General features: G+C 39.6%; 1 protein-coding gene across 1 annotated transcript in view; it reads right to left on the reverse strand.

The window, feature by feature from the left end:
* The window catches only part of Nsf (N-ethylmaleimide sensitive factor, vesicle fusing ATPase), a 133,480-nt gene extending 108,505 nt beyond the window's left edge, over nucleotides 1-24,975 (reverse strand). Inside the window, exons 1-4 of the mRNA XM_048367274.1 lie at nucleotides 24,872-24,975; nucleotides 9,576-9,661; nucleotides 7,494-7,593; nucleotides 4,266-4,305 (exon numbers count right to left, since the gene is read on the reverse strand). Coding sequence (XP_048223231.1) covers nucleotides 4,266-4,305; nucleotides 7,494-7,593; nucleotides 9,576-9,661; nucleotides 24,872-24,883 — 238 coding nt within the window. The 5' untranslated portion in view covers nucleotides 24,884-24,975. The remainder of the gene's footprint in view (nucleotides 1-4,265; nucleotides 4,306-7,493; nucleotides 7,594-9,575; nucleotides 9,662-24,871) is intronic.
* Nucleotides 24,976-25,978: the final 1,003 nt, after the last annotated feature.

Consider the following 25,978-nt stretch of genomic DNA (forward strand, 5'->3'; position numbering starts at 1 on the left):
TCTAGGGACAAAAGCACCAAACAGTAAAGCCCAAGCACCTCTTCACATTTACATAAAATAAATTACAGACTGAAAAGAACCCCAAAGACAAAGAAACCCAGGATGTTGAAATTGTCTTATCATTTTTAGATGACTCTATATTCTTTATCTCATATATGGGGTGTGCACGTGCACATCTGAGGGAAGTTGGGAGGAGGGCACAGAATGAGTGGAAAGGGGGTGAAAAAATACAAGAGAGGGGACCATCAGCTACAATGGACACGGATGAAAGTGAACAAAGCAACTCAAAGGTGGTGATAGGAGGGAGATAATGAGAGAAAAAGAACGAACAGACAATACTAAACAAAAGGAACAAAATGTACATATTACCTGATCTGGAAGAAATGGTTTTATTTTAAAGTTCATAGAGTTCATAAATTAGAATGAGGATTTTCATCAAAGTGAAGGTTAAAAAGTATAATGTGAAATATATGTAGTTACTTATTAATCTCAATAAAAAAGAAAATAGCTACATTAAAAATTAAATTTATGCACATCCTTACTCTAATAGATGATTCAAGTTAATAAATTATAAATCTTCTAGGCATGGGGGCATACAACTAATAATCTCAGTATTCAGGAGACTGAGGAAGGGAGGATGATGAGTTTGAGGCTACTCTGGCCTATACAGTGAGTTCCAGATCAGACTAGGCTACATAGAGAAACCTTAAACAACAACAAACCAAAACAGAACAAATAATATTAGAAACATAAGCTGGATACACCCAATTTTCTCATCAGATGTTCTGCCATGGGTTCATTTTCAGCTCTACCAATGAATGTTTACAGATAGGGAACCCTAGCTTCCTGCACTGACCTACTTCATTTGGTGCTAAACTTTCCACATTCTCAGCTTCTCACTATATTTCAGGTGAGGAAGTGATACTTAAGGGGATCACTTATGTCAGTGTTTCCCAAAATGTGACACCAAAGAACCACTTAAAGGTAACTGTTAAAAACACGGACCTATGAATCAGATTCCCCAAGGGATGAGCCTGTGAGTCTTTTTTTTTTTTTTTTTAATAAACTCTTCAGGTAATTCTTTTAGGCAAGTTTGGAAAGCATCAACGATGTAACCCTCTCCATCAACTTCCCATGTCTAAATTAATCTCCTTTATTTTTCTCTCTAGTCAAAAATTTCTGAATTTCTGAAACAAAAAAAGGAGAGCCAACTCAAGATCACTGCAATGTTTATAGTCCCTCTAACTCAGAAAAAACTCATAACTTGCTATGCTAAGATCATATGTATAATGTTAGCAACTTTCTCTTAGTTATTCATCATACATTGACCAGTTTAAAGCTACTATATCTTTGAATATCTTCAAAAGAATAATGGGGACCCTAGAAAGACATTTGATGTTAAAGACAGGATAGTCCTCAAAACTTTCATACAAAAAAAGTCTAATCAATTACAAAGGTAACAAAGGTTTATAGGAACCAGACTTCTTAAGAGAATCATACATGTGCATCCAATTGTGATGCCATATTTTTTGAGAAGTTCAAAGAAAAGAAAAAAGTCAAGAATTTTATATCAAGCCAAGCTATCCTTCAAATATCAAAGATAGAGAAAAAGTTTAATGTAGGAACCCAAGAATACTGAATATACCTACTTCCTGGAAAAAACAACTAGAGGATAGGCTTCATCCAACCAAGTGAAAACAGGCAAAAGGACTGATCATGTATATAACAGACTCTTGTTATTATATAAGTATTAAGATTTGTGGGAGATCATGTGTGGTAAAATAACATGTAAATATCTTATGTTTAAAAAAAAAAAAGCAAAAAGAGCCAGTGACTCACACTTGTAATCCTAGCTTCTCAGGAGACTGAAATCTGAAGATCGTAATTCTTTTTTTTTTTTTTTTTTGGCCAGTCCTGGGACCTGGGCTCAGGGCCTGAGCACTGTCCCTGGCTTCTTTTTGCTCAAGGCTAGCACTCTGCCACTTGAGCCACAGCGCCCCTTCTGGCCATTTTTTGTATATGTGGTGCTGGGGAATTGAACCCAGGGCCTCATGTATACGAGGCAAGCACTCTTGCCACTAGGCCATATCCCCAGCCCCTGAAGATCGTAATTCTAAACCAGCCTGGACAGGAAAATCTGTGATACTCTTATGTCCAATTAACCAGCAAAAAAACAAACAACAACAACAACAACAAAAAAAAAAAAAAACTAGAAGTAGAGCTGTGGCTCAAGCTCAAGGACAGAGCCCATGCCTTGAGTTCAAGCCCCAGAACTTGCACCAAAAAAGAAGACCAGAGCTCTAAGAAAGATACAAATACAAAGTAATTACAAGGCTGACATGCTGACACTTGAGCCACAACCTGGCATTTTAATTGAAGATAAGAGTCTCTCAGATTTGTCTACCTGGGATGGCTTTGACCCTCAATCTCAATCCTCAGTCCTCAGCTTCCTGAGTAACTAGGATTACAGGCATGAGTCAACAGTGCCTAGTTTCCAAAATAAAATTACTTAGACACTCCACACAGAAAATTACAACCAAAAATGCCCGAATTTCAATTAAATATCAGTTATTTCAATAACTGAATGGTTTAATTAATCTAGTAGATGATTTTCAAATTAGCTCATAAAGCAAAGCCTATGTTGTATGCAACAAATCTAAAACTCGGTGATTAAAAAAGGCTAAAAATAAAGGGATAAAGATAAACTAAGTAGGTAAAAATGGTAACAGTATTGTAATTCTTACATAAAAATAGAATTCAATACATATTAAAGTATATAAATAAAACTTTATAATGCTATAGGCCGCAATTCACAATAAAGCTATAACACATAAATATCTGTGTATCAAATAACACAAAAACCATCCACATGAAGCAAGAAGTACAGGAAATACAAGGAAAAGTGGGCATAAATAATAGGAAATTTTAACATGACACTCAGTGCAAGATAGGTTAAGCCAACTAAAATCAGTGAGATATGAAAGATCTAAACAAAATATAAAATTGATCAGATAGATATATAACAAACACAGCACCCTGAAAACAGAAAGTACAAGTTCTCAGTGTACATCAATCATTCACAAAAGCCCATCATAACTAAAATAGGAGTAGGTCTTAGCATATTAATTCTAAAGTATTATGTTCTAAAATATTAATAAGTTTCATAAAAGATAAATCTTACCAACAACAACTCTCTAATCACAATGCAATAAAAATTGGTATTTAAAGTAAACCTAAGCTGATGCAGTGGCTCACATCTGTCATACCACCTACTCAGGAAACATAGATAGGAAGATCACAGTCCAGGTCAGCTTGGGCATACATATAAGATCCTATTCCAAAAATAACAAAAGCCAAAAGGGCTGGGGATGTGGCTCAGTGGTAGAGCACATGTGTAAGCATGAAGCCCTATATTCAAGTCCTGGTACTGCCAATTAAAACAAAAATTTTTTACAGCAAAGTGTTTTTCTAACTAAAAAAATGTAAAGCTTTCTAAACAATACTTAAGTGAAACAAAAAAAAACAGAATTCTGAAAAATATGAAAATAAAAATACTTATAACAAAGTCTATTATAAACATTTAATGCAATGATCAGAGAAAAAGTCAGAGCACTAACTGCATCAATAAAAATGAAATTAAAAGTTGGGTGCCAGTGGCTTGTGCCTGTTATACTAGCTACTCAGGAGGCTTAGATCTGAGGATTGTGAGTTAAAGCCAATCTGGGCAGGAAAGTCCATAAGATTCTACCAAAAAGCCACAAATGGAGCTATGGCTCAAGTGGTAGAGAGCCAGTCCTGAGCAAAAAAGCCCAGGGGCAGTGCCTAGGCCCAAAGTTCAATTCCCAGGACCAGCACACACTATACCCCCCACCTCCTCACATAGTAAAATTAAATAAAATTCCCAATCCAAAAAGCCAGGTAATGAACAGCAAAGCAAACCAAAACAAAGCACAGGGAGGGCTAGTGATACAGCTCAATGCAAGGCTTACTATTTATAAGCTGCTTAAATTCTTCCCAACCCCCAAAGTAATAAATTGTTCTCCTTGACCTAACCTAATGAACTAAGATGAACTGATAACACAGATATACTTGAAAAGAGGTAAAGATACAGGTAGCACAGCTATTTCCTTTCTGTCCTCATAGACCTATACTCTGAGTAGAATCAATGTTTAAGGCCTGATAAACAATAACAGAAAATTATATATATATATATATATCTTATTAAGAAAATCTACTTTAGTAGATGCCTAAAGAAAAATACCTACCTTCTATATCTTGCCCAATAGAAAGTCCAGCCCATTTTCGCTATAAAAGAGGAAAAAAAAGACACTTAAATCAAGCCAATCAAAAATTAGGAAAATAAACAAAACAGGAATTTCAGGAGGACAACCTAAGACCAAGACATATATTTACTTTATGTGCTGAATTGTATTCCTCCAAAAAATATGTTGACATCATTGGCCCTTGGAATCTGTGTATATAACTACATATACCAATAGGATTTTTGCAGAGATGATCACACTAACATGATATTGTGCTGAAATAAAAAGCGCTCTAAGCCAACATGATTCCTATCTTTATAACAAGAGACACAAAGGCACAAAGAAAAGGCCATGTGATAACAGAAGCAGATTAACTTCTACAGGCCAAGGAACATCAGGATTGCCAGCAACTCCAGAGCTAAGTATAGCACAGACTCTTCCCTTAGGTCTTCCACAGAACACAGCCCTGCTGACACACTGGTTTCACACTTTTGCTTCCAAAACCATGGGTTTTCTGGTTTCTGAATATTTTTATTTATTTCTATTTCTTTTTAAATTTACCTGTTGCTATGGTAGATGTCTAAAATTTCTGTCATTTTAAGCTACCCAGGTTGCACATCTTTGTTACAACAGCCCTAGGAAATAAGGCGGCTTCTACAATTTCAATTTGAGCACTTGCCCCAAAACATATTAAGCCTTTAAAGCCAGCCCCCTGGGTAGGATGCCTCTGTACATAATCTAGTGCTCTGCAAGGTCTCCACTGTATCAAATATGTCAGCACTTTAAATCCACAGCTGCAGTTGGTTTTACAGTTTATTACAATACAGAAATGTAATTCATGAAAACTAACTACAGCTAGTCATATAATCTATATGACCAGTCCAGCAGGGATTAAAGTTATTAGGATGTCATAAACTGCCTTCACACACTGGCATTTTTTTTTACTCCTTTCTCAGAAATTCATAGCTATACATGAACCTCTCCTCAATCCTGACTGTTTATGTTTTTTTGTTTTTTTTTTTGGCCAGTCCTGGGCCTTGGACTCAGGGCCTGAGCACTGTCCCTGGCTTCTTCCCGCTCAAGGCTAGCACTCTGCCTCTTGAGCCACAGCGCCGCTTCTGGCCGTTTTCTGTATATGTGGTGCTGGGGAATCGAACCTAGGGCCTCGTGTATCCGAGGCAGGCACTCTTGCCACTAGGCTATATCCCCAGCCCCATGACTGTTTATGGTAGCAAGAATGTACAGAGAGGCAGGACAGATAATGTTTAGGCAAGAGTTCAAAGCTGCTTTGATATAGATTCAAAATTAGTAATTTAGCAATTGTTGCTAATACTACAAAGAATACTGAGAGAAATAATTCCTAGCTGGGAATCCATAGTTTGACTACTCATCCGAACATGGTAGATTTGGTGGAGGATGGTTTGGAATGCATTTAAGAACAGGCACTCCCCTTCCAGCTTACTCCCTCTTCTCTGCCCTATGGTCTCTGAATGACCCCTTCTATAAAATCCCACCCTACAGCTAGCCAAACTGATATTTAGCAGCATGCTGACTAAACCCAGATTTTGGATCCTAAAGCAGCCATATTTAAGCTCCACACTTAATTCCCAAAGACAGTAGTAGCAAAGGATGATCATAATAAAATTAACTCATTTTAAGAACTACATGAGTTAACACATTTGAAAGTACTTAGAATAGTTATCAACTGAGGTCAGGGGAAATGTTTTTCTTTTATTTATTTTTCATAAAACAACGAAACAAGGAGAAATAGCCACTTCAATCTACTTCTTACTACAGGAAACCAAACTGAAGCTTTGGGAGAACTGGCAAGCTGTGGAATATTCCAAATTTTTAACCTGTAGAAATAAATGTGAGGGGCTGGGGATATGGCCTAGTGGCAAGAGTGCTTGCCTCGTATACATGAGGCCCTGGGTTCAATTCCCCAGCACCACATATACAGAAAATGGCCAGAAATGGCACTGTGGCTCAAGTGGTAGAGTGCTAGCCTTGAGCAAAAAGAAGCCAGGGACAGTGCTCAGGCCCTGAGTTCAAGCCCCAGGACTGGCCAAAAAAAAAGAAAGAAATGTGAGAAGTAGTCCTGATAATAGAGGAGAAAGGAGAAATAATGAGTGAGGATTTCCCACTCCCAAATGAGTGTCAGCTCTCTTTCTCTCTCCCTCCAAGGAAATAAATCAGTACTCACTGGCACAGAAGAAAAGGAGCAGCCTGAGTAAGATAGTAAGAAAGAAAATGACATGGGCTGGTATTTGGGGTGCTCCCATATTGTATACTGTGCACTGGCACCCTGTTAGGGATTGTGTGAGTTCACAGAATCCACCAGTAGCTATACTGTAGTCACAAGTCTGCCAACCATAAAAGAGCTCCACAAATTGGTCTGTAGTTTGAATTTAAAAACATAACAAAACAAAAAAACTTTTAGCCAGGAGTCAGTGGCTCACACCTATAATCCTAGCAACTCATGAAACTGAGATTTGGAGTATTATGGTTTGAGGCCATCCCAGGCAGAAAAGTCCATGAGTCTCCATCTCCTAAATAACCAGCAAAACAAACAAAAAACAGGCTGAATATGTGGCTCAAGTGATAAAGTACCAACTGAGCAAGTATGAAGCCGAGTTCAAACCTCAGTACTACTGCCCAAAAATGTTCTTTTTAATTTTCTTTAGTCTGATGCTACTGCACTACAAAGCCTCTATTATTAAATATCAATTTTATAAATAAAATATAATCTCATGACTCTTATGTTACCCTGGGAGTTACCATTAAAATATCAGACAGCCAAATGATACCATTGCAAACTTTTTAAAATTAAAAAAAAAACCAAAGCAATTAAAAAATCAGAGCAATAAAAGGCAGCCATAGCAAATAATGGGCAATTAAGAATACATCTTTGGCTGGGTACCAGGGACTCACACCTGTAATCTAGGCTACTCAGGAGGCTGAAATCTGAGAACTGTGGTTTGAAGCCAGCCTGGGCAAACAAATCCATGAGACTCTTACCTTCAATTAGCCCACACAAAGCCCAAATTAGAGGTATAGCTCAACTGATAGAGTGCTAGCCTTGAGTAGAAAGGCCAAGGAAGAGCTTGAGGCCCTAAATTCAAGCTCAGTATCAGCAAAAAATTAAAATAACATACTAATACTCCTTATTGAAGCTATAAGGTGCTACTTGCTTAAAATGCATGGAAAAGAGTACAGTAGCATATGAGTTACCTGAGGTAAGCTGAATGCAATGCTCCCCGGAACCACTGATGGATGAGTCCTCAGTGTAAATGTGTACCTGTGACTGGGAGAGGTCCTCACAATCACATGCCTAAAAGACAGAAGCACAGTCAGTACTCCATACTGAAGGAAATGAAGAACACAATTCTAAATGGTAAGGACAAGACAGAAAAAAAATGACATCATATAAGAATCCTGAAGGAACAGAAGCTCAAAGTTAAGTTCCAAAAACTGTCAGCAATTCAAAATGTTTTTGAGACATAAGACCACCATAGGCCAGACATATACCAATCAAAAGCCAGCTAAATTCAATAGAGTGCATCCAATCCAAAACATCACCTTCATTACATTTCAGTGTACATAAACCAAAGCCAGTGATTTAGAGTCCTTAATGTTGAATAGAAACTTAATGACTTTCCTCCCTTGAGAATTATTTCACACATTCCAACAAAATAAAGGTAGAAGAATCAAGACAGAAGACCTAGGATTTATCAGCCAAACAATAAAGTTATTTTCTAAGACTACCCATTAAATTCTTTGGAAGACACTCTCAAAGGCTGAAACAGTAACAGCCTATTAAAAAAAAAAAAAAAAGATGGGCTGGGGATATAGCCTAGTGGCAAGAGTGCCTGCCTCGGATACACGAGGCCCTAGTAGGTTCGATTCCCCAGCACCACATATACAGAAAACGGCCAGAAGTGGCGCTGTGGCTCAAGTGGCAGAGTGCTAGCCTTGAGCGGGAAGAAGCCAGGGACAGTGCTCAGGCCCTGAGTCCAAGGCCCAGGACTGGCCAAAAAAAAAAAAAAAAAAAAAAAGATGGTAGAAATGAAAAACTTACCCAACTCTATCAGCTTTCATATAGATGTCAACAATATTTGCTTTTCCAACAAATTGTGTACCAGTTCCATACTCAGAAGTTAACCATAGATAAATAAGCTGAAATCATCTCATGACAAATCTCCTATTCCAAAAATCTAACAAGAAGCCAGATGCCAGGGGCTCATGCCTCTAATTCTAGCTCTTCAGGAAGCTGAAAGTTTGAAACCAACCTAGGCAGAAAAGTCTATGTCTCTATCTCTAAAAATAACCAGAGAATGTTGGGCTGGAGATGTGGTTCAAGTGATAAAGAGCAACTGAGCAAGTGCAAGGCCTTATGTTTAAACTCTAGTACCACAACACATACTCACACCCTGACACACACACTCACAAACACCCACAATCCACATAACAAAAAATGCATGTGATAGATGCATATCTAGTATGGGAGGAGGGAAAATCAACTCTCCCCGCTAAATATGTGTGTGTGCCCAAGTATGTTGACTCACTGCTATAATTCTAACTACTTTAGAGGCAGAGAATGCAAGGAACACTGTTCAAAGCCAGCCCAGGCAAAAAGTTCATGAGACTTTAACTAAAAATAAAAAGCTAGCGCAGTGATACATGCCTAGCATTCCAACTAAATAGAAAACATAAATGGGAAGATCATAGTCCAGGCTGGAACAGGCAAAAAGTGACACTCTATTTGAAAAATAGTAAAAGCAAAAAAGGTTGGGCCTAGCAAGCACATGGCCCTGAGTCTAAACTCTAGTACTGTCCCTAAAAAAAGTTATAGATTAAGACCTATGTATGCTTTTTTTAGTTTACCTAAGTTTGACAGTTTGCTATAACTGAATAACATTCTTTCTCATTTAATCCATTTTTTTCCAGCTCATTAAGACCAATAAAAAACAAAAGTCTCAAAAGTTTCTCAGAAATGACTTTTGGGGGCTGGGAATATGGCCTAGTGGCAAGAGTGCTTGCCTCATATACATGAAGCCCTGGGTTCAATTCCCCAGCACCACATATATAGAAAAGGCCAGAAGTGGCGCTGTGGCTCAAGTGGCAGAGTGCTAGCCTTGAGCAAAAGAAGCCAGGGACAGTGCTCAGGCCCTGAATCCAAGGCAAAAAAGACTGGCAAAAAAAAAAAAAAAAAGACTTTGGGAAGTTTCTAAAATACTATTGAACAGGTTAAAACATATACGTATGTAAAACATATAGATACTCATATGAATACACAGTTATAAAGATACTCACTGGCCAGACTGGAAATCCTTTTCATTTACAACTGCACAGTTGGTTAAGGATAATTCATCTGTAGGACATCGTGCAGCTTGCATACTCTATAAGAATCAATGATGAAGAAAATAAAATGAAGTCAGGCCTTGTTATCTTAAAGAATATATTGTGTCTTCCTTCCTGTTCATTTCATCACACATGTTAAGGATCTTTGGGCAATGTCTCCCAGCATCCCTTCTTCTGTGGTAACAGCAACCCCTCCCTTTGGGAAACTGGCTTCCCTCATTTCCCATGGGTTTGTGACGCTGTAGATCACAGCACACACACATCCCATATACTCCTAAACTACCCACAGGATTTAAAATAAACAAGCACAAGAAACACTCTTCCTTGCCATGGAGTAAGACATCCATGCTAAAACACAGTAAAAGTGACAGACACAAACAGAAACATGGTATAGTCTTTGAGACCAGACCTGAAACAGTTTATGAGCCAATAAATTATTTTGTGCTCAAGCTTATTTGAATTGATTTTCCAAAGAAAATAATCTTGGCTGATAAAAATACAATGAACTAAATTTAATAATTTCATAAACTATATTATGAAAAAGTATCTTTTTTGTAAGATTCCCCATGAAGCTCCATGAACTACATATAGATTAAGAAAAAAATCTACCTAAAATTTCTCAACACAAATAATTATAAATAAATAATTATATTAATAATTATAAGATATACCTAAAAAGAAAACAGCACTCCACGTCTCTTTTGGTCTACAGTTACTAGCAACATGTTCTATCAAATAATGAATGCTTTTGGGGGGGGGGGGGGAGGTTGTTTTGGTGGTGATGGTGGTGGTTTTGGGTTTTTTGTGTGTTTTTTTAATGTGTGAAGGTGTGCTAGTACTGGGATTTGAACCTGGGCCTCTTGCTCTTACTTGGTTTTTCTACTCATGGCTAATGCTCTATCATTTGAGCCACAATTCCATTTCAAGGTTTTTGCTAGTTATTTGGAGATAAGAGTCTCAAGAATTTGTCTGCCCGGCTGGCCTCAAACCATGATCCTCAGATCTCAGTCTCTTGAATAGTCAAACAATATTTTTAGTCAATAACACTTCCATCATTCTCTGGAGTTTCCTAGTAAGCTATGATATATATAGTAATAGTCAATTTATGAGTATAGTATTCATTCTTCAAACCTTAAACCAAATTTACATAAATCATTTACATTTTCTTATCTTTAAAAAGTTGTAAAAAGGTGCCAAGTTGCAGGCACTGGTAGCTCATGCCTATAATCCTAGCTACTCGGGAGGCTGAGATCTGAGAATCATGGTTCAAAGCCAGCCTGGGCAGGAAAGCCTGTGAGACTCTTAACTCCATTTAACCACCAGAAAAACAGAAGTGGTGCGGTGGCTCAAAGAGCTAGAACACTGGCACTGAGCAAAAAGAGCTCAAGGATAGCCCCCAGGCCCCAAGATCAAGCCCCAAGCAAAGTATTGGTGGCTCACACCTGTAATTCAAGCTACTCAGGAGGCTAAGATCTAAGGATCACAGTTCAAAAAGCCAGACTGAGTAGGAAAGCCCATGATACTCTTATCTCCAATTAACTACAAAAAAAAAAAAAAGTCAGAAGTGGAGCCGTGGCTCAAGTGGTAGAGTGCTGGCCATGAACAAAAAAGCAAAGAGATAGCACACAAGTCCTGAGTTTAAGCCTCAGAACCAACACACACACACAAAGTTGTAAAAATGCAGTTCAATATCAGTTTATGAGTACAAAGAATCTTCATCAATGTCACCCCTTTGATCAATAGAATTTTGAATGACTTTTTGCTTTTGTTTTGTTTTTATTTCATTTTTTTAGACACAGTCTCTTTTTGTAGCCCAGGATAGTCTCAAACTCACAATCCTCTTGCCTCAACCTTCAAAGTGTTGGAACAGAGGCATGCACTCCATACCCATGTTTTGCTTTCATTTAAAAAGGCTAGTTTCAGTATAGCTATCCCAGTTCTTTAGAGCAATAGTCTCTATGGTAGGCTATGAGTTCTTGGAGAGTTTACAAGACAATCTTTTGGAATATAAAAATAAAACATCAGTTATTTTATTTATTGCATACCAATTTTTATTCAAGATTAGTTATTGTCTCAAAGCTTTCCAGGCCTTTTAGTATTCATATCATAAGATAAGCGTCTTTAATTTCTCCACCCATGTGTAAAGTCACAGGCCATCTTAATTTAACACTTCACTATTTGTATTAAAGTTAGTGCCACAGCTGCTAAGGTATCCCTAGGAGAAAAGGTACAAAGTCATGAAGCAGAGTGAAGATGGCTGAAAGGACATGGAAAACAAAACAAAATGGTATCAAACTATTCTTTCAGTAGTAAACACAGCTTAAAGCTCTAACAAGTCCTAGAATTGAAGATATCAGGATAAAGTACAAGGCTTGGGGTGTGTATGTGTGTGATATAATTGGATCAAAATATAGATGTTTATTTTATCTTGGAGCAATGTTTTGAGATACTGTGAAAGGACACACTCTCAACTCTAAGTGAAACAATTGGAGAAATGTAACCACTAATAGAACTATTGCTTAGACTAAAATTTAACAAATAAAATTACCAAGGGAGCACCTTATATGAAGCAGTGAAGTCTTCACTAAACTATAGCTACCAATGATTCCCACAGGACGAGCCTGAAGGCCTCAGAGTGACACAAAGGTGAATTCTATCCAAACAAGATCTCTACAACATACAATCTTTCCTGTACTCCATAAAAAGATAGGAAATAGCTATCAAACTTCTTTTCCTTCTTAAAAAAATCATATAGGGATTCATTAGCTACTACAAAGTAAGTGCTTAAAGGATTTGTTAAATATAGATGAGTTACAGAATTTTCATTTCTATCACTAAGTAATTCTGCTATTGAAAATAATATATATAACCCAAATCAACATTAAAAAATAATCTCTATATGCTTTAAAAAGAAACAGAATATTCTGTTTTTAAAAACTCATCCAAATGATGACTGTGATTTTTGAATACATTTATTAGCACTATAAAAATTTTAATCTATTGTTGTTAACTTGCAAGAAAATGTACTTGTCACATTTCAATAAAACATTTCCACAAACGGTTATTATTTTTTAAATAGTATCATGATCTTGAAAATACAGCCAAATTCTCCCATTTTGATCCAGCTTTGACTGCCACTAAAATCAAGTATCCAAATAAAACTGATTTTAGAAAAAGCGTTCAAGAGATTACAGTAAAGCCAAGACCTAAAAAATAATAGTACCTCATTTTGCTTTATGTACTATTAAAAAAATATATACATTTGATCTTCAGCATTCTTTTTGTGTATTACTCTGTATAGTTCTGCATAATGTTGAACTATTAAGTCATTTTACTTAATTGTATCACTTCCTATTATTACTATTTGTATAAATTTTCAGTTTAACAATTTATAAATAACATGGATTACTGGGATACATAAATGTTTTTACTTGTAGGATTCGTATGTTTGGTTTTTTTTTTGTGTTTTTTTTTGCCAGTCCTGGGGCTTGGACTCTGGGCCTGAGCACTGTCCCTGGCTTCTTTTTTGCTCAAGGCTAGCACTCTGCCACTTGAGCCACAGCGCCACTTCTGGCCATTTTCTGTATATGTGGTGCTGGGGAATGGAACCCAGGGCCTCATGTATATAAGGCAGGCACTCTTGCCACTAGGCCATATCCCCAGCCCCAGGATTCGTATGTTTGGAACTCACTAATAGCACAAGATGAACAGAGCCAAGGTCACAGGTTTGCTTTCTGGATGAGATGGCATTCCGCCTAAGGTCATGTGGCTCAGCCCTATGGACAAAAAAGTCTTAAACATTTTTTTTTTCTTTGCCAGTCCTAGGGCTTGAACTCAGAGCCTGGGCACTGTCCCTGAGCTTCTTTTGCTCGAGGCTAGCACTCTACCACTTGGATCCATAGTGCCACTTCTGGCTTTTTCTGTTTATGTGGTACTGAGGAATCAACCCAGGGCTTCATGCATGCTAGGGAAGCATTCAACCACTAAGCCACATTCCCAGCCCTTAAGTCTTAATCTTTTATAAGTTTTCCCATTTTCCTAGAGTTTCTGTCAATTCCAACTTCCTGCTTTTGCTCTCTCTCTCTCTCTCTCTCTCTCTCTCTCTCTCTCTCTCTCTCTCTCTCTCTCTCTCTCTCTCTCTCTCTCTTTCTCTCCAGTTTTCTGGTGGTTATTCGTACTTTCCTGCCTTGGCTGGCTTTGAACCTCGAGTCTCAGATCTCAGCATCTTGAGTAGCTAAGAATATAGGTGTGAGCCACCAGCACCACCCTGCTTTTTCTCTTCTTTCCCCTCTAATCTCATGTGCCTTGTTTAGCTGATTCCTACTCACTTTTCAATCTCACCCTACACATTACTTTTTGTAAGAAAACTTTCTAGATGTCTGCCTTTCCAACTAACTGATAAACTTAAAATGGAAGCTCTTCATTACATTTTTGTCTATATGTTTGTTTTGCACATAAGACAAAAAGTTGATTTTTTCCAGTACTACAATTTAAAGTCAGCTGACACCTGACATACTACTCTACCACTTGAACCACATCTCCATCTCCAGCCAACACAAGGCTTCTAAAGATCTAAGACAATATTTCATGCACATCTACAGTTCTCAGGGCAAGTCCTAGGCCTGGCACATAGTGAGTATTCATTAAACATTTGTTGAAATCCTAAAATTTATATAGTAATACATAACTGTCACAACTGTAGAATAAACAACTCAAAGTACGGTATACAAAGCACTAATCATTTCAAGGCTATTTAGAAAGTGATACAATTAAGTAAAATGACTTAATAGTTCAACATCATGCAGAACTATACAACCAAAGTAAACAAAAAAAACTTACAAATACCAACCTAACCTTTCCATTTGTAAATCCATCCATTTGTTAGTGTCTTTTTTTAAAAAATGGAAAAAAGATTCTGTAGCTATCATCTGGCTAGCCAACTAAAACAGATGCTGTGATCAAAAGGCCTCCCTACTGGAATCCAGAAGCATCTGTGTGTTTATGGTAAGCCAAGCAGGGTACCTCATTTTTTTCAACAAAATTTAAGTCCCTATAAATAGGAGCTGTCTACTTACCAAAGTAATGCCAAGAAAAATTCCACAACTTTTCTAACACTGACCTTGCCTCAAGGAAACAGTAATAAAAGCCAACCATTACAGCTATATAGCTATTTTAAAAATGAAAATAAGGAAGCCACAGCAGTTCAAGCTTGTATTACTAGCTATTTGGGAGGTAGAGATCAGGGGATCACAGTCTGAGACCAGCCCAGGCATAAAATTTCTCAAGAACCATCTCATCCAATGGCTGGGTACAATGGTACACTCCTGTGCTCCCTGCCACATGGGGAAGCACAATAGACCACAGTCCAAGCCAACCCAGCACTATCTCAAAAACAGCAAATACTAAAAAAGACTACAGGAGTAGCTCAAACAATAGAGAACCTGCTTACCAAATGTAGGGGCCTGTACCACAAAAAAAAAAAAAAAAAAAAAATATATATATATATATATATAGTTTTATACATGTCTAGTTGTCTTAGTTTCCAGAATGTTTAACTGTCATTAGGATGCAGAAGTACCTATATTATAACACCTTAAATTTTCAAAAATTATAAACTGCTTGCTACTCTAAAGAATGAAACATTTGCTGGGTGCTAGTGGCTCATGCATGCAATCCTCACTCCTCAGGGGGCTGAGATATGAGGATCAAAATTCCAAGTCTGGCAGGAAAGTCCTCAAGACTCTTATCTCCAGTTAACCAGTAAAAAGCTGAAAGTGGAACTGTGGCTCAAGTAGCAGAGTACTACTAGCCTTGACAAAAAGCCAAGTAAATGCTGTATATCAATGGCTTACACCTGTAATCCTAGCTATTCAGGAAGCTGAGATCTAATGATCACTGTTCAAAGCCAGCCTGGCAGAAAAAGCCACGAGGACTCTTATCTCCAATTGAGCACAAAAAAAAAGTTGAGGTAGAGCACTACCCTTGGTGGTGGGGGCGGGGGAGAGACTCAGGGCCAGTGCCCAGGTCTTGAGTTCAAGACTCAGGATTGGGACTAAAAAAAAAAAAAGGAGAAAAAGAAAAAAAGGAAGGAAGAAAGCAAGTGAAGAACACACTAAAATCAAGATCTTCCAAACATCTGCCTTCTGAGTAGATTACAGGGATAAGCTGATACTCAGTTTGTAGCCACGTTATGGTCACTGATTTCTAATTTAGTTACATTAAGATTAAGATTACACAGCAATCTGCACCTTGGGTGTGCTGCTCAAAACTTATCAATTGAACATGTTGGCTGAGGCTGCATAGATTATGCAAAACAGTCATGGGGATCAAAAGCCAGGAAATAAGAATAAATATATTAATAAATAACTTGATTGGGAGCACACATGCTTTTTCTTTAGTCTCACACCACTGAGCTGTAGCATATAGTAAGAAAATAAAAATCTTTGACTTTGCCCAGATGATTAATATGCCCTGAGAATTAAGCAACATCACATTTTATATTGTTTCTGAGCCAGACTGATGTCAAAACACCATAGCAACAAAATGATCAAGTATAACAGGTGCTCAGAGAACAAGCGCACTTATCTAAAGAAATGCTTATAAGTTAAGCCCCCTGCCCTACTTTAGTGTGTGTGTGTCCCTGATGTTAGAAGTTCCATTGTGTTCCTCTCAACGCCTACACTCTACCTTCTGTGTGCTCTGTTCTGTGCTCTGCTTTCTACCCTGCTTGCTAAATAAAAGTCTGTAAGTCTCTTATCTCATGTCTCAGTCTTTCTGCATTGGAGACAAGGACCACAAGGGCCTGGCCTCCCTCTAGGATATCTCCTTGATTCCTCACCAACCACCAATGACATATCAACAGTACTAAATCTTTTAAATTAGTGCAGGCAAAAGTATTTTCTGTGCTAACACAACAGCCATAAGTCACATTTTGCTAGAAAGCACTACAAATGAGTCTAGTGAATCTGAGAAACTGTTTAACTTTTTTATTAATTTCATTAGTTCATAGCAATAACTTGTCTTACTCGAAAAAAGTTACAAAGAGAGATTTGAAATTCTCTGCTATAGCAGATCTATTTTATTTTATGGTCCATTATTTTAGCCTTTGTGTATTAAAGCAATTATTAAGCTTATACAGGTTTAGAATTGTTTTTACCTTTATGGATAACTAAACATGTTATCATTGTTAAGGGACCTATCTCTAATTAGCTTGTGTGTTGTAAAATTCATATTGTCTGATATTACTTTACTTTATTTTTGGTAAGAATTTGCCTGATTTTTTTTCATCTTCTGCTTCCTACTTTTCTATATTATGTTTTTATTGTTTATCTTACAAACTATGGCGAGGTCAGGAGTTTGGCCTAGTGGTAGTGTTTCTTGCATGCTTGAAGCCCTGGGTTCGATTCCTCTGTACCACATACACAGGAAAAGCTGGAAATGGTGCTATGGCTCAACTGGTAGAGTGCTAGCCTTGAGCAAAAAGAGCTCAAGGACAATGCCCAGACCCTGAGTTCAAGCCCCAGGACCAGCAAAAACAAAACAAAACAAACTATGGCTAGATTCTTTTGGTTGTTTTGATATGCTTTAAAAATCCAAAACGGCCAGGCACCAGTGGCTCACTCCTGTAATCGTAGCTAGCTATTCAGGAGGCTGAGACCTGAGGACTGCGGTTTGAAGCCAGCCTGAACAGAAAAGTCCCTGTGAGACACTTCTCTCCAATTAACCACTCAAATGCCAGAAGTGGTGCTATGTATGGCTCAAGTGGTAGACTGCTAGCCCTGAGTACAAAGAGGCTCAGGGACAGCACCTAGGCCCTGCGTGGAAGCCCTGCAAAGGGAAGGAGGGGAGGAAGGGAGGGAGGGAGGGAGGGAGGGAGGGAGGGAAAGAGGGAGGGAAAGGAAAGAAAAGAAATCCAAAAATGACATGTTATTCTGTGTAACACAGAATAGTAATAATACCTCCAAATGCCAAGAATGTCTTTTATTTTGAGAAGGATTTTTCTATGTAGCCTAGATTGGTATAATACTTCCAATTCTTCTGCCTCATCTTCTCAAGTGTTGGGATTACTCACAACAATGTCTGTATTTATATTTCTTTTCATAGAAGATGGTATTGGGGTGGAACTTAAGACTCTTATTTACTAGACAGATGTTCTACCACTTGAGCCATATCCCCAAACCCTACTTCCTTGCATTACCCATTAAAAGCTAATGCTAATTCATTAGATTCAAAACTGTAGCACACAAGATGTGATAAGTTGTTAGCACTTTTGGCTTAAAGTCAAATAAAGGAAAAAAATCAATTTTATAGTCATTTAGCTGAATTTTGTTGGAGTTTTGCCTGCCATTGTAAAATAAAGAAAAATGTAGTTCAAAATCAATAGCAAGACAGAGTGTACATTTTCTTTTTTTTTTTTGGCCAGTCCTGGAGCTTGGACTCTGGGCCTGAGCACTGTCCCTGGCTTCTTTTTGCTCAAGACTAGCACTCTGCCACTTGAGCCACAGCGCCACTTCTGGCCATTTTCTGTATATGTGGTGCTGGGGAATCGAACCCAGGGCCTCATGTATATGAGGCAGGCACTCTTGCCACTAGGCCATATCCCCAGCCCAGAGTGTACATTTTCTTAAAAGGAGAGATTAAGTTGATCTTAAAACTCATTAGAAAAGGGCTAAGAGAAGAAAAGTAACGAGACTTGTCCTACAAAATATTAAGAATTTTAAAGCTGTGATAGAATAGTGCTATTGTTTTAAAAATCTACTTATTTTATTACTCATACAATAGAACAATGGAACAAATTATATCCAGACTCAGAGTCACATGCATGAGAACTGGATTCAGAAATAATACAGAGGTAGCATTACAAATCAGGACAAGAAAGATAAATCATATTGAGACAACTGGTTATACATATGGAAAAGATAAAATTAACTTCATAATTCACACCAAACACAAAAATAAATTTCAGATGAATTAATCACTGAAATGTGCAAAGCAAAATTTAAAAGTTTAGAAAAAAATCTTTATGACTTCAGAGTAAGGAAAGATTTCTTGAAAAACATATTATAACTATAATAAAACTCAAATAACTATAATGAAACCTATTCTAAGACAATAAACATTTAAAAAAATCATCATCTGGAAGAAGCTACTCACAATTAAAAAAAGGATTAGAATCCCTTACTCCACCACCCACAAAAAGAAATTACACATGGTGCTGGGAATATGGCCTAGTGGCAAGAGTGCTTGACTTGTATACATGAAGTCCTGGGTTCAATTCCCAGCACCACATATATAGAAAATGGCCAGAAGTGGCTCTATGGCTCAAGTGGCAGAGTGCTAACCTTTGAGCAAAAAGAAGCCAGGGACAGTGCTCAGGCCCTGAGTCCAAGGCCCAAGACTGGCAAAAAAAAAAGAAAGAAACTACACAATAAAAAATACAAACATCCCAAACAAAATGGGCAAAAAATATACAATGGTACTTTATTAAGAAATATCTAGTGACAGGTATGAAAATTGTCAGTTTCACTAGTAATCTTTTGTGTGTGGAATGTTAGTTGTAGGGCTTAAACAAATGTCCTGGGCGCTGCCCCTGAGCCTTTTTGTGCTCAAGGCTAGTGCTCTACCATTTGAGCCACGGCACCACTTCTGGTTTTTGAGTGGTTAATTGGTAAGAGTCTTACCAGGACTTTTCTGCCCCGGCTGGCTTCAAAGCACAATCCTCAGATCTCAGCTTCCTGAGTAGCTAGGATTACAGGTGTGAGCCACCAATGCTGGGCATATTTTACAAGTTAGCAAGAGAACAAAATGATTATCATTTTACACCTACTATACTGCAGTGGTTAAAATTTCTACAATATTAAGTATTGGGGAAGATATGAGTATTGGGTATTGATATGTTGCTAGTGAGAGTATAAACTAATATAACTTGTAAAAATTAGTATAATTTGTTAGCAATTCTAGCTAAAGAAACTTTTACATATGTATGCAAGAGGACAAATAAAAGACTGCACACTTCAGGAACAATAAAATTGGAAATCACCCAAGTTTTCTTTTTTAAAAAAATGTAACTATGGTCTAGTCACAAAATACAGACTACTTACACAGCCATTTAAAAAATACAGGTTGGCTTAGAATGTGGCCTAGTGGTAGAGTGCTTGCCTAGCATGCATGAAGCCCTGGGTTTGATTCCTCGGTACCACATAAACAGAAAAAGCCAGAAGTGGCACTGTGGCTTAAGTGGTAGAGTGCTCGCTTTGAGCAAAAGAAACTCAGGGACAGTGTCCAGGCCATGAACACAAGCTCCAAGACTCGCAAAAATAAAAAATAATAATAATAAACAAAGAAAAGGCTTTGAAACTCGACCCTCTAGACCTCACCTTCCTGGGTAGCTAGGATTACAGGCATAAACCACTGGAGTTCAACCTGACTTGATACTAAGATAAGGTCTCACTAATTTTTGCCCAGCGTGGCCTTAAACCTTAGTCTTCCTGCCTTTATTTTCTGAGTAACTGGGATTACACTTGACTTTTTTACTTTTATTTTACTGAGTCAAGATCTCATTGTATAAATGAATCTTGAATATTTTTGAAAAGCCAGCAGGAACTAGGTAAGTTTAAATCAACTGATCATTTTATTATAAAACATATCCAATTTAACCATCCTATATTCTTTGTCATGTAGCAAATACACTAAAACAATATCAACAAAATTCTTGCTTTTTGAAAGTTCTTTACTTCTCAGATTAGAACTGCAGTATATTTTAGGGATTAATCAAATTCTGATGGCCAGGGCTGGGGATATAACCTAGTGGCAAGAGTGCCTGTCTCGGATACACAAGGCCCTAGGTTCGATTCCCCAGCACCACATATACAGAAAATGGCCAGAAGCGGCGCTGTGGCTTAAGTGGCAGAGTGCTAGCCTTGAGCGGGAAGAAGCCAGGGACAGTGCTCAGGCCCTGAGTCCAAGGCCCAGGACTGGCCAAAAAAAAAAAAAAAAATTCTGATGGCCAACATGCCAATATTGATGCTGGAAAACATCACACATTTTATTCACCAGTAATTTCCCACATTAAATTTGGGATTGCTGATCAGAAAAAAAAAAAAGACAAGATATATGAGTTAAATAGAGAATATAAATGTCATTTACAATATGTCAGAATGACAACAGTAACTGAAAATAACAAAAATTAAAAGTAATTCCCACCCCAAAATATACAAAATCCACTTTTAGAGCTGTATGAGGGTGAACTCTACTTGTTAAACATCAATAAGTGGTTGCTACAAAATAAAGGCTTTCAGAAGAATTGATAGGCAATCAGAGATGGAATAAAGTTGAAAATGGTAGGGGACTGGGAATGTGGCTTAGTGGTAGTGTGCTCGCCTAGCATGCATGAAGCCCTAGGTTTGATTCCTCGGTACCACATAAACAGAAAAAGTCAAAAGTGGTGCTGTGTGGCTCAAGTGGTAGAGTGCTAGCCTTGAGTACAGAGAGGCTTGGGGACAATGCCCAGGCCCTGAGTTCAAGCCCCAGGACTGGCAAGGAGGGAGGGAGGGAGGAAAGAAGGGAGAGGAAGGGAGGGAGGGAGGAAGGGAGGAAGGGAGGGAGGGAGGGAGGGAGGGAGGGAGGAAATGGTAGGAGGCAGTTTCTTGAAAGTTAAAACTTTTGATAGCAAAGTCCAAAAAGTTCTAGGGAAAGTAAACATAGTCTTCCTCATATTTTGCAACTAAATTGGTGACCTAGGTAACATTGTAAAAGTAACTTGAGTTGTGTTTTTTGCTGGCTATGTGAACTTGGCCAGTTACTAAATTCGTATATACAACAAAGATAACACTACCTATCTTGCAGGGTTGTTCAATCAGGATTAAATGAGATACATTTGTATTCAAGCAATGGTACTCAGAGTTTATTGATAAGTACTGGTCAAGGGGAGGAAAGAGTCTGCTAAAAGCATGCTCAGGGCTATTTCTAACCCAGTTGATATTCAACCCATAATCAATGACTTCATGTAGAAACAGATATCAGGATTATTAAAATTATGGATAAAAAAAACTGGGAGAGCTACATTTCCCAACGTAAGAGAAGACTCTCAACAAGTAGCAGACATGCCCTAGCCTAAACAAACAAACAAAAAAAAGAATGAATTGTTAAGGGGTACATTATACACTTGTGTTCAATAAAAAAATTGTCCAACACCTAGATAAGATATGGAGAAGATGATTTTTAAAATCTATGCAGGCTGGGCAGGAAGGTCCATAAGATTCTTAACTCCAATTAACAACTAAACGCCAGATGTGGATCTGTGGCTCAAGTGGTAGAGTGCTAGCCTTGAGCAAAAAAGATCAGGGACAGCACCTAGACTCTGTGTACAAGCCTCAGGACCAACACCACAAACAAAAGAGACTATGAAGGTTTTGTCTACAAACTCCATATGATTGTGATTTACTGCTGAGATCAGAGGATTGTGGCTAAAGAGACTCTTATTTCCAATTAATCACCAGAAAGCCAGAAATGGAGCTGTGGCTCAAGTAGTAAGCACTAGCTTTGAGCAAAAAGTTCAAGGGCAGCACCCAGGCTTTGAGTTCAAGAGCTCAAAAAAACAAAAAAGGGAGGAAGAGAGGGAGGGAGGAAGGGAAGGAAAGAAGGTGTTTCTAGATCCCAGATAATAATTTGTTAATAACTAGATTGGGCTTGGCTTTCATGTAGGGCAAAGTCTACTGGGTCAAGGCAAGTAACACTAATACATCTAAAATGAAAAAAAGAGGACAAATTTCTAAGGTGGGAATATAGTTTTTCAAATATATAACAAAAAATCCTGATCTATAGTGTAAGATCAGAAGAGGCTTCTCTGAGGGATCTCTAAATAGGAGGTAAATGGTTGAGGACATAATAATGAAAGGAAACAGTTCAAAGACCTTGTAGGTTCAAGAATGGAAAGGCTTATATAATCTGAGTGCAGATGGTAAAGGAATGAGTGAAGAGAATCAGGACAAAACCACAAGAGCCTTGGAAGCCTTGTTAAGTATGTGATCACTTGCCCAAAGTAATGGGATGCTGCTGAGGAGGGGTTTACTTGCCAAGAGGCATGGGAAAGAACACCAGCATGGAGAGTGGATGGAAGTGAGCCAGGTGTCAAAAGGCGACCATTTGGAGGCTTCCTGCAGTAGTCTAGACCAGGAAGGGAAAAGAAGGTGAAAATGAAGATGTAGAGAGGTGGACTGGGGAGGTAACTCAGAGGCCCAGTGCTGGCCTAGCAGGCACAAGGCTGTGGTTTCCAGACTCCACTAACAAGCAAACAAAAAGGAATGAAAGGTAGAACTATGGGCAAGTATTTTAGGAGGTCAAAATAACAAGTGACCAAGTCAGATGATTTTAGCATTTAGGTATGGTTTAAAGCAACAATGCTCCCATCCTGATTTTTTTTTGGGGGGGAGCCCTTTTTTTGTGTGTGTATGGGACAGAATTCAGTGGTGAATTTTACTAGGGAGCAGAAGATGTGGTAAGAGATGTAAAGTGTAACCCAGCTCCCCCACCCAAGGTTTCCAGCCTATGTAACTGGATGGGTGACGGTGCCATTCAGTGAAGAAAAAATAAACAGGAAAAGCACCAGTTAGGTGGTATATGGGTTCATATCTGAACCAGCTGAGCTTGAGGGATCTTGGTGTTGAATAGGCAGTTTAGTGTATTAATGTGGAACTGAAATGACAGGTCTGGACAGAGGTGAGGGATAAAATAATGAGAATTTACTGGCATACTCATAGTTCTGTAGCTATAGGCTGAAAGGAATTGCCTAAGGAGAAAATAGAGTGAGAAGAAGGCCTTGGCAGAATAGCAGCATTGAATGATAGGGTAGAAGAGAGTGAGTCTGCAAAAGCCAAGCCGGGAGTCCAAACAAAAGCAAGGCATCCAGAAGCCATGGGAAGTGTCCTTCACTAAGGAGGCAATCAAGGGGCTGACACTGTCAAACATTAAGCAGACAAGGTGGGAGTGAGGCAGGGGTAATAAAGTTTAGGGATCCATTTCCCTGGGATGGTAAGAGCCCTTCTGAATCAGACTGCAGTGGACTAAGTATGGGAAACACATAGGAGCCAATATAGATGACTACCTCAGAATTTCTAGTTATAAAGTGAAGCAGGTGATATTCAGGAGAGGGGAAAAAACTTAGAAGTACAGATGAGCCAGCCTCAGCTTAAAAGGGGAGGCTATGGGGGAAAAGGAAGAGAAAGCAGACAAACTAGACAGATGACCTTTAAGGTCTCTTTTGACTCTAGAATCCTGCGATCTACAATTGCCTATCGGCAGGTCATTTGCATACATACATGAGTTTATACAAATGTATTCCATTATTCTGGTATTGGTGAGTCAAGCACATCTTTAGTCTCTAATGACGCAGTTAATGTCCCCAGTTTTACGATCGGTGTGATCCCCGGGCAGGGTGCATCCCTGGGAGCTTTCAGCTCAATGCCTACTGCAATACAGCCCTCAACCAGCCCCATTGCTCCTTGCCAAACCCATTCTACACCGCGATCCCACAAGCTAAAGGAGGAAGTAAAATTTAAAGCCCCTGAAACTATAGCATGTTCTGGCTGCATTCAAAGCGACTGGCACTTTTTTTTTATTTATTAAAAAAAAAAAAAAACACGACTCCCCAAATCCATCTGCCTTCCAAATGAAAACCGTTTCCGCAGAGACTCGACAGCTGACAGATCTGGGGTTAGTCTTTAAAAAAAAAAAAAAAAATCGCCTGCAAACCACCCCCCCCCCCCCTTTCACAAGACCTTTCATTTATGAAGAACTAGAAATGGACTTGGGGTGGTCCTTCACCGCTCACCCCGATGGCTGCCCGGATCCCCGCCGCTTCTCCGCCCGCGCCACCTCATCGGTTCCCCCCCCACCCCCGGGGGTGCGGAGAAACCCCCCGAGCCCCCGGCTAGAGGCGCGGGGTGGGCGGCTCACGACCCTGCAGCGGCCGGGGGAGGGGGGACCCAGGAAACAAGCCCCCCCCCGGGGGTGGAACCGCAAGGGGCGACTGGGGGGCGGCGACTCTGGTGCCCCGGGGTCAGCCTCGAGGGGGACGGAGTTCCTGAGGAGAGCTAATCCCCAGCCAGCGATCCCCCTCCGTCAGCCTCCAGCCCCACTTCGCCCTTCCTCACGCCCCCTCCTCTGGGGCTGCCTGGACCTCGCAGAGCTGGGACGCGAGCCCGGCGTCCGGCTCCTCGAGCCAGGGCTTTCCCTCTCGGGCCGGCACTCACCCGGCCCGCCATCTTCGCGGACACGTCCGGCTCGCCTGCAGCAGCTCCAGCGCTCGGCAGAGCCCGCCTCCCCACCCCCACCCCCACCGCGCGCGCGCGCGCGCACCCGCTCGAGGCCTCCCGCCGCCCCGGCGCAGGCACGTAGCCGCCACCGTGAGGACGCGCGCGCTCCCGGCCGCGTCCCCGCCTCCCCTCCAGCCATGCGCGTGCGCGTGCGCGCGTGCGTGCGCCCGCGGCGGCGGCAGCGCCGCCATGTTGGGTGGAGGCTGCGCGAGCGGCCGCACCGTGTCTGCCTTCCTAGGCTTCGCGCGTTCGCCTGGTGCACGCTCCGGAGCTTCTGTTGTGGAATTCGTAGCTAGGCCTTGGAAGCTTTGTTTTTGGTTTGGTGCTGGCCTGGGGCTTGAACTCAGGGCCTGGGCACTGCCCTTGAGCTTTTTTTTTTTTTTTCTTTTTCATTTTACTGCTCAGGCTGGCTTCGAACCTGGATCATCAAATCTTAATCTCCTGAGTAGTTAGGATTACAGGCATGAGACAAAGGCACCTGGCATCTTTGATGCTTGTACCCCCCCCCCCCGCCCACCACCACCAAGCAATTCTCCCTTCAATGCCTTTCATCAGTCATGTGTGTGTGAATGTCCCAGCCTCCACTCTCCCAGGAAGAGTCAGCAATTGGCTGGTTCTGAATTCCAATTCTGCATGAAGCCAGGCTTTCCTTTGTAGGCCCACCTGTCTTCCTAATTCCTGGAAATTGTCAGTGTTGATACCGTTTTTATTTAACTTGTAGACTGCCTGGGAAACCCAGGTTAATGTTTTCTTTCCCATGTGGGTTATTTTTGTGATTTTTTTAATTTGGCAAGGTTTTTTTTTTCTTGGTTTATAAAGGCAATTTATATCTTTAATCTTTTTCTTTTCTCTGTTATTTTATGTTAGAGTATTTAAGGAAAAACATATGCCATTTGTTGCCTTTTTTTTTTTACTTCAATGTTGCCTTCCCTCCATACTTTTCCCCCCCTGAGGAAGGGCATAACACCAGGGCCTCCACTTTTCAGGCTTGAGTCATGCCTCTAGCCCAACTTTTTTGCTGTGTTTTTTTTTTCTTTTTGGTCG

Source organism: Perognathus longimembris, chromosome 17 (genome assembly GCF_023159225.1).
Source record: "Perognathus longimembris pacificus isolate PPM17 chromosome 17, ASM2315922v1, whole genome shotgun sequence".
NCBI classification, from domain to species: Eukaryota; Metazoa; Chordata; class Mammalia; order Rodentia; family Heteromyidae; genus Perognathus; species Perognathus longimembris.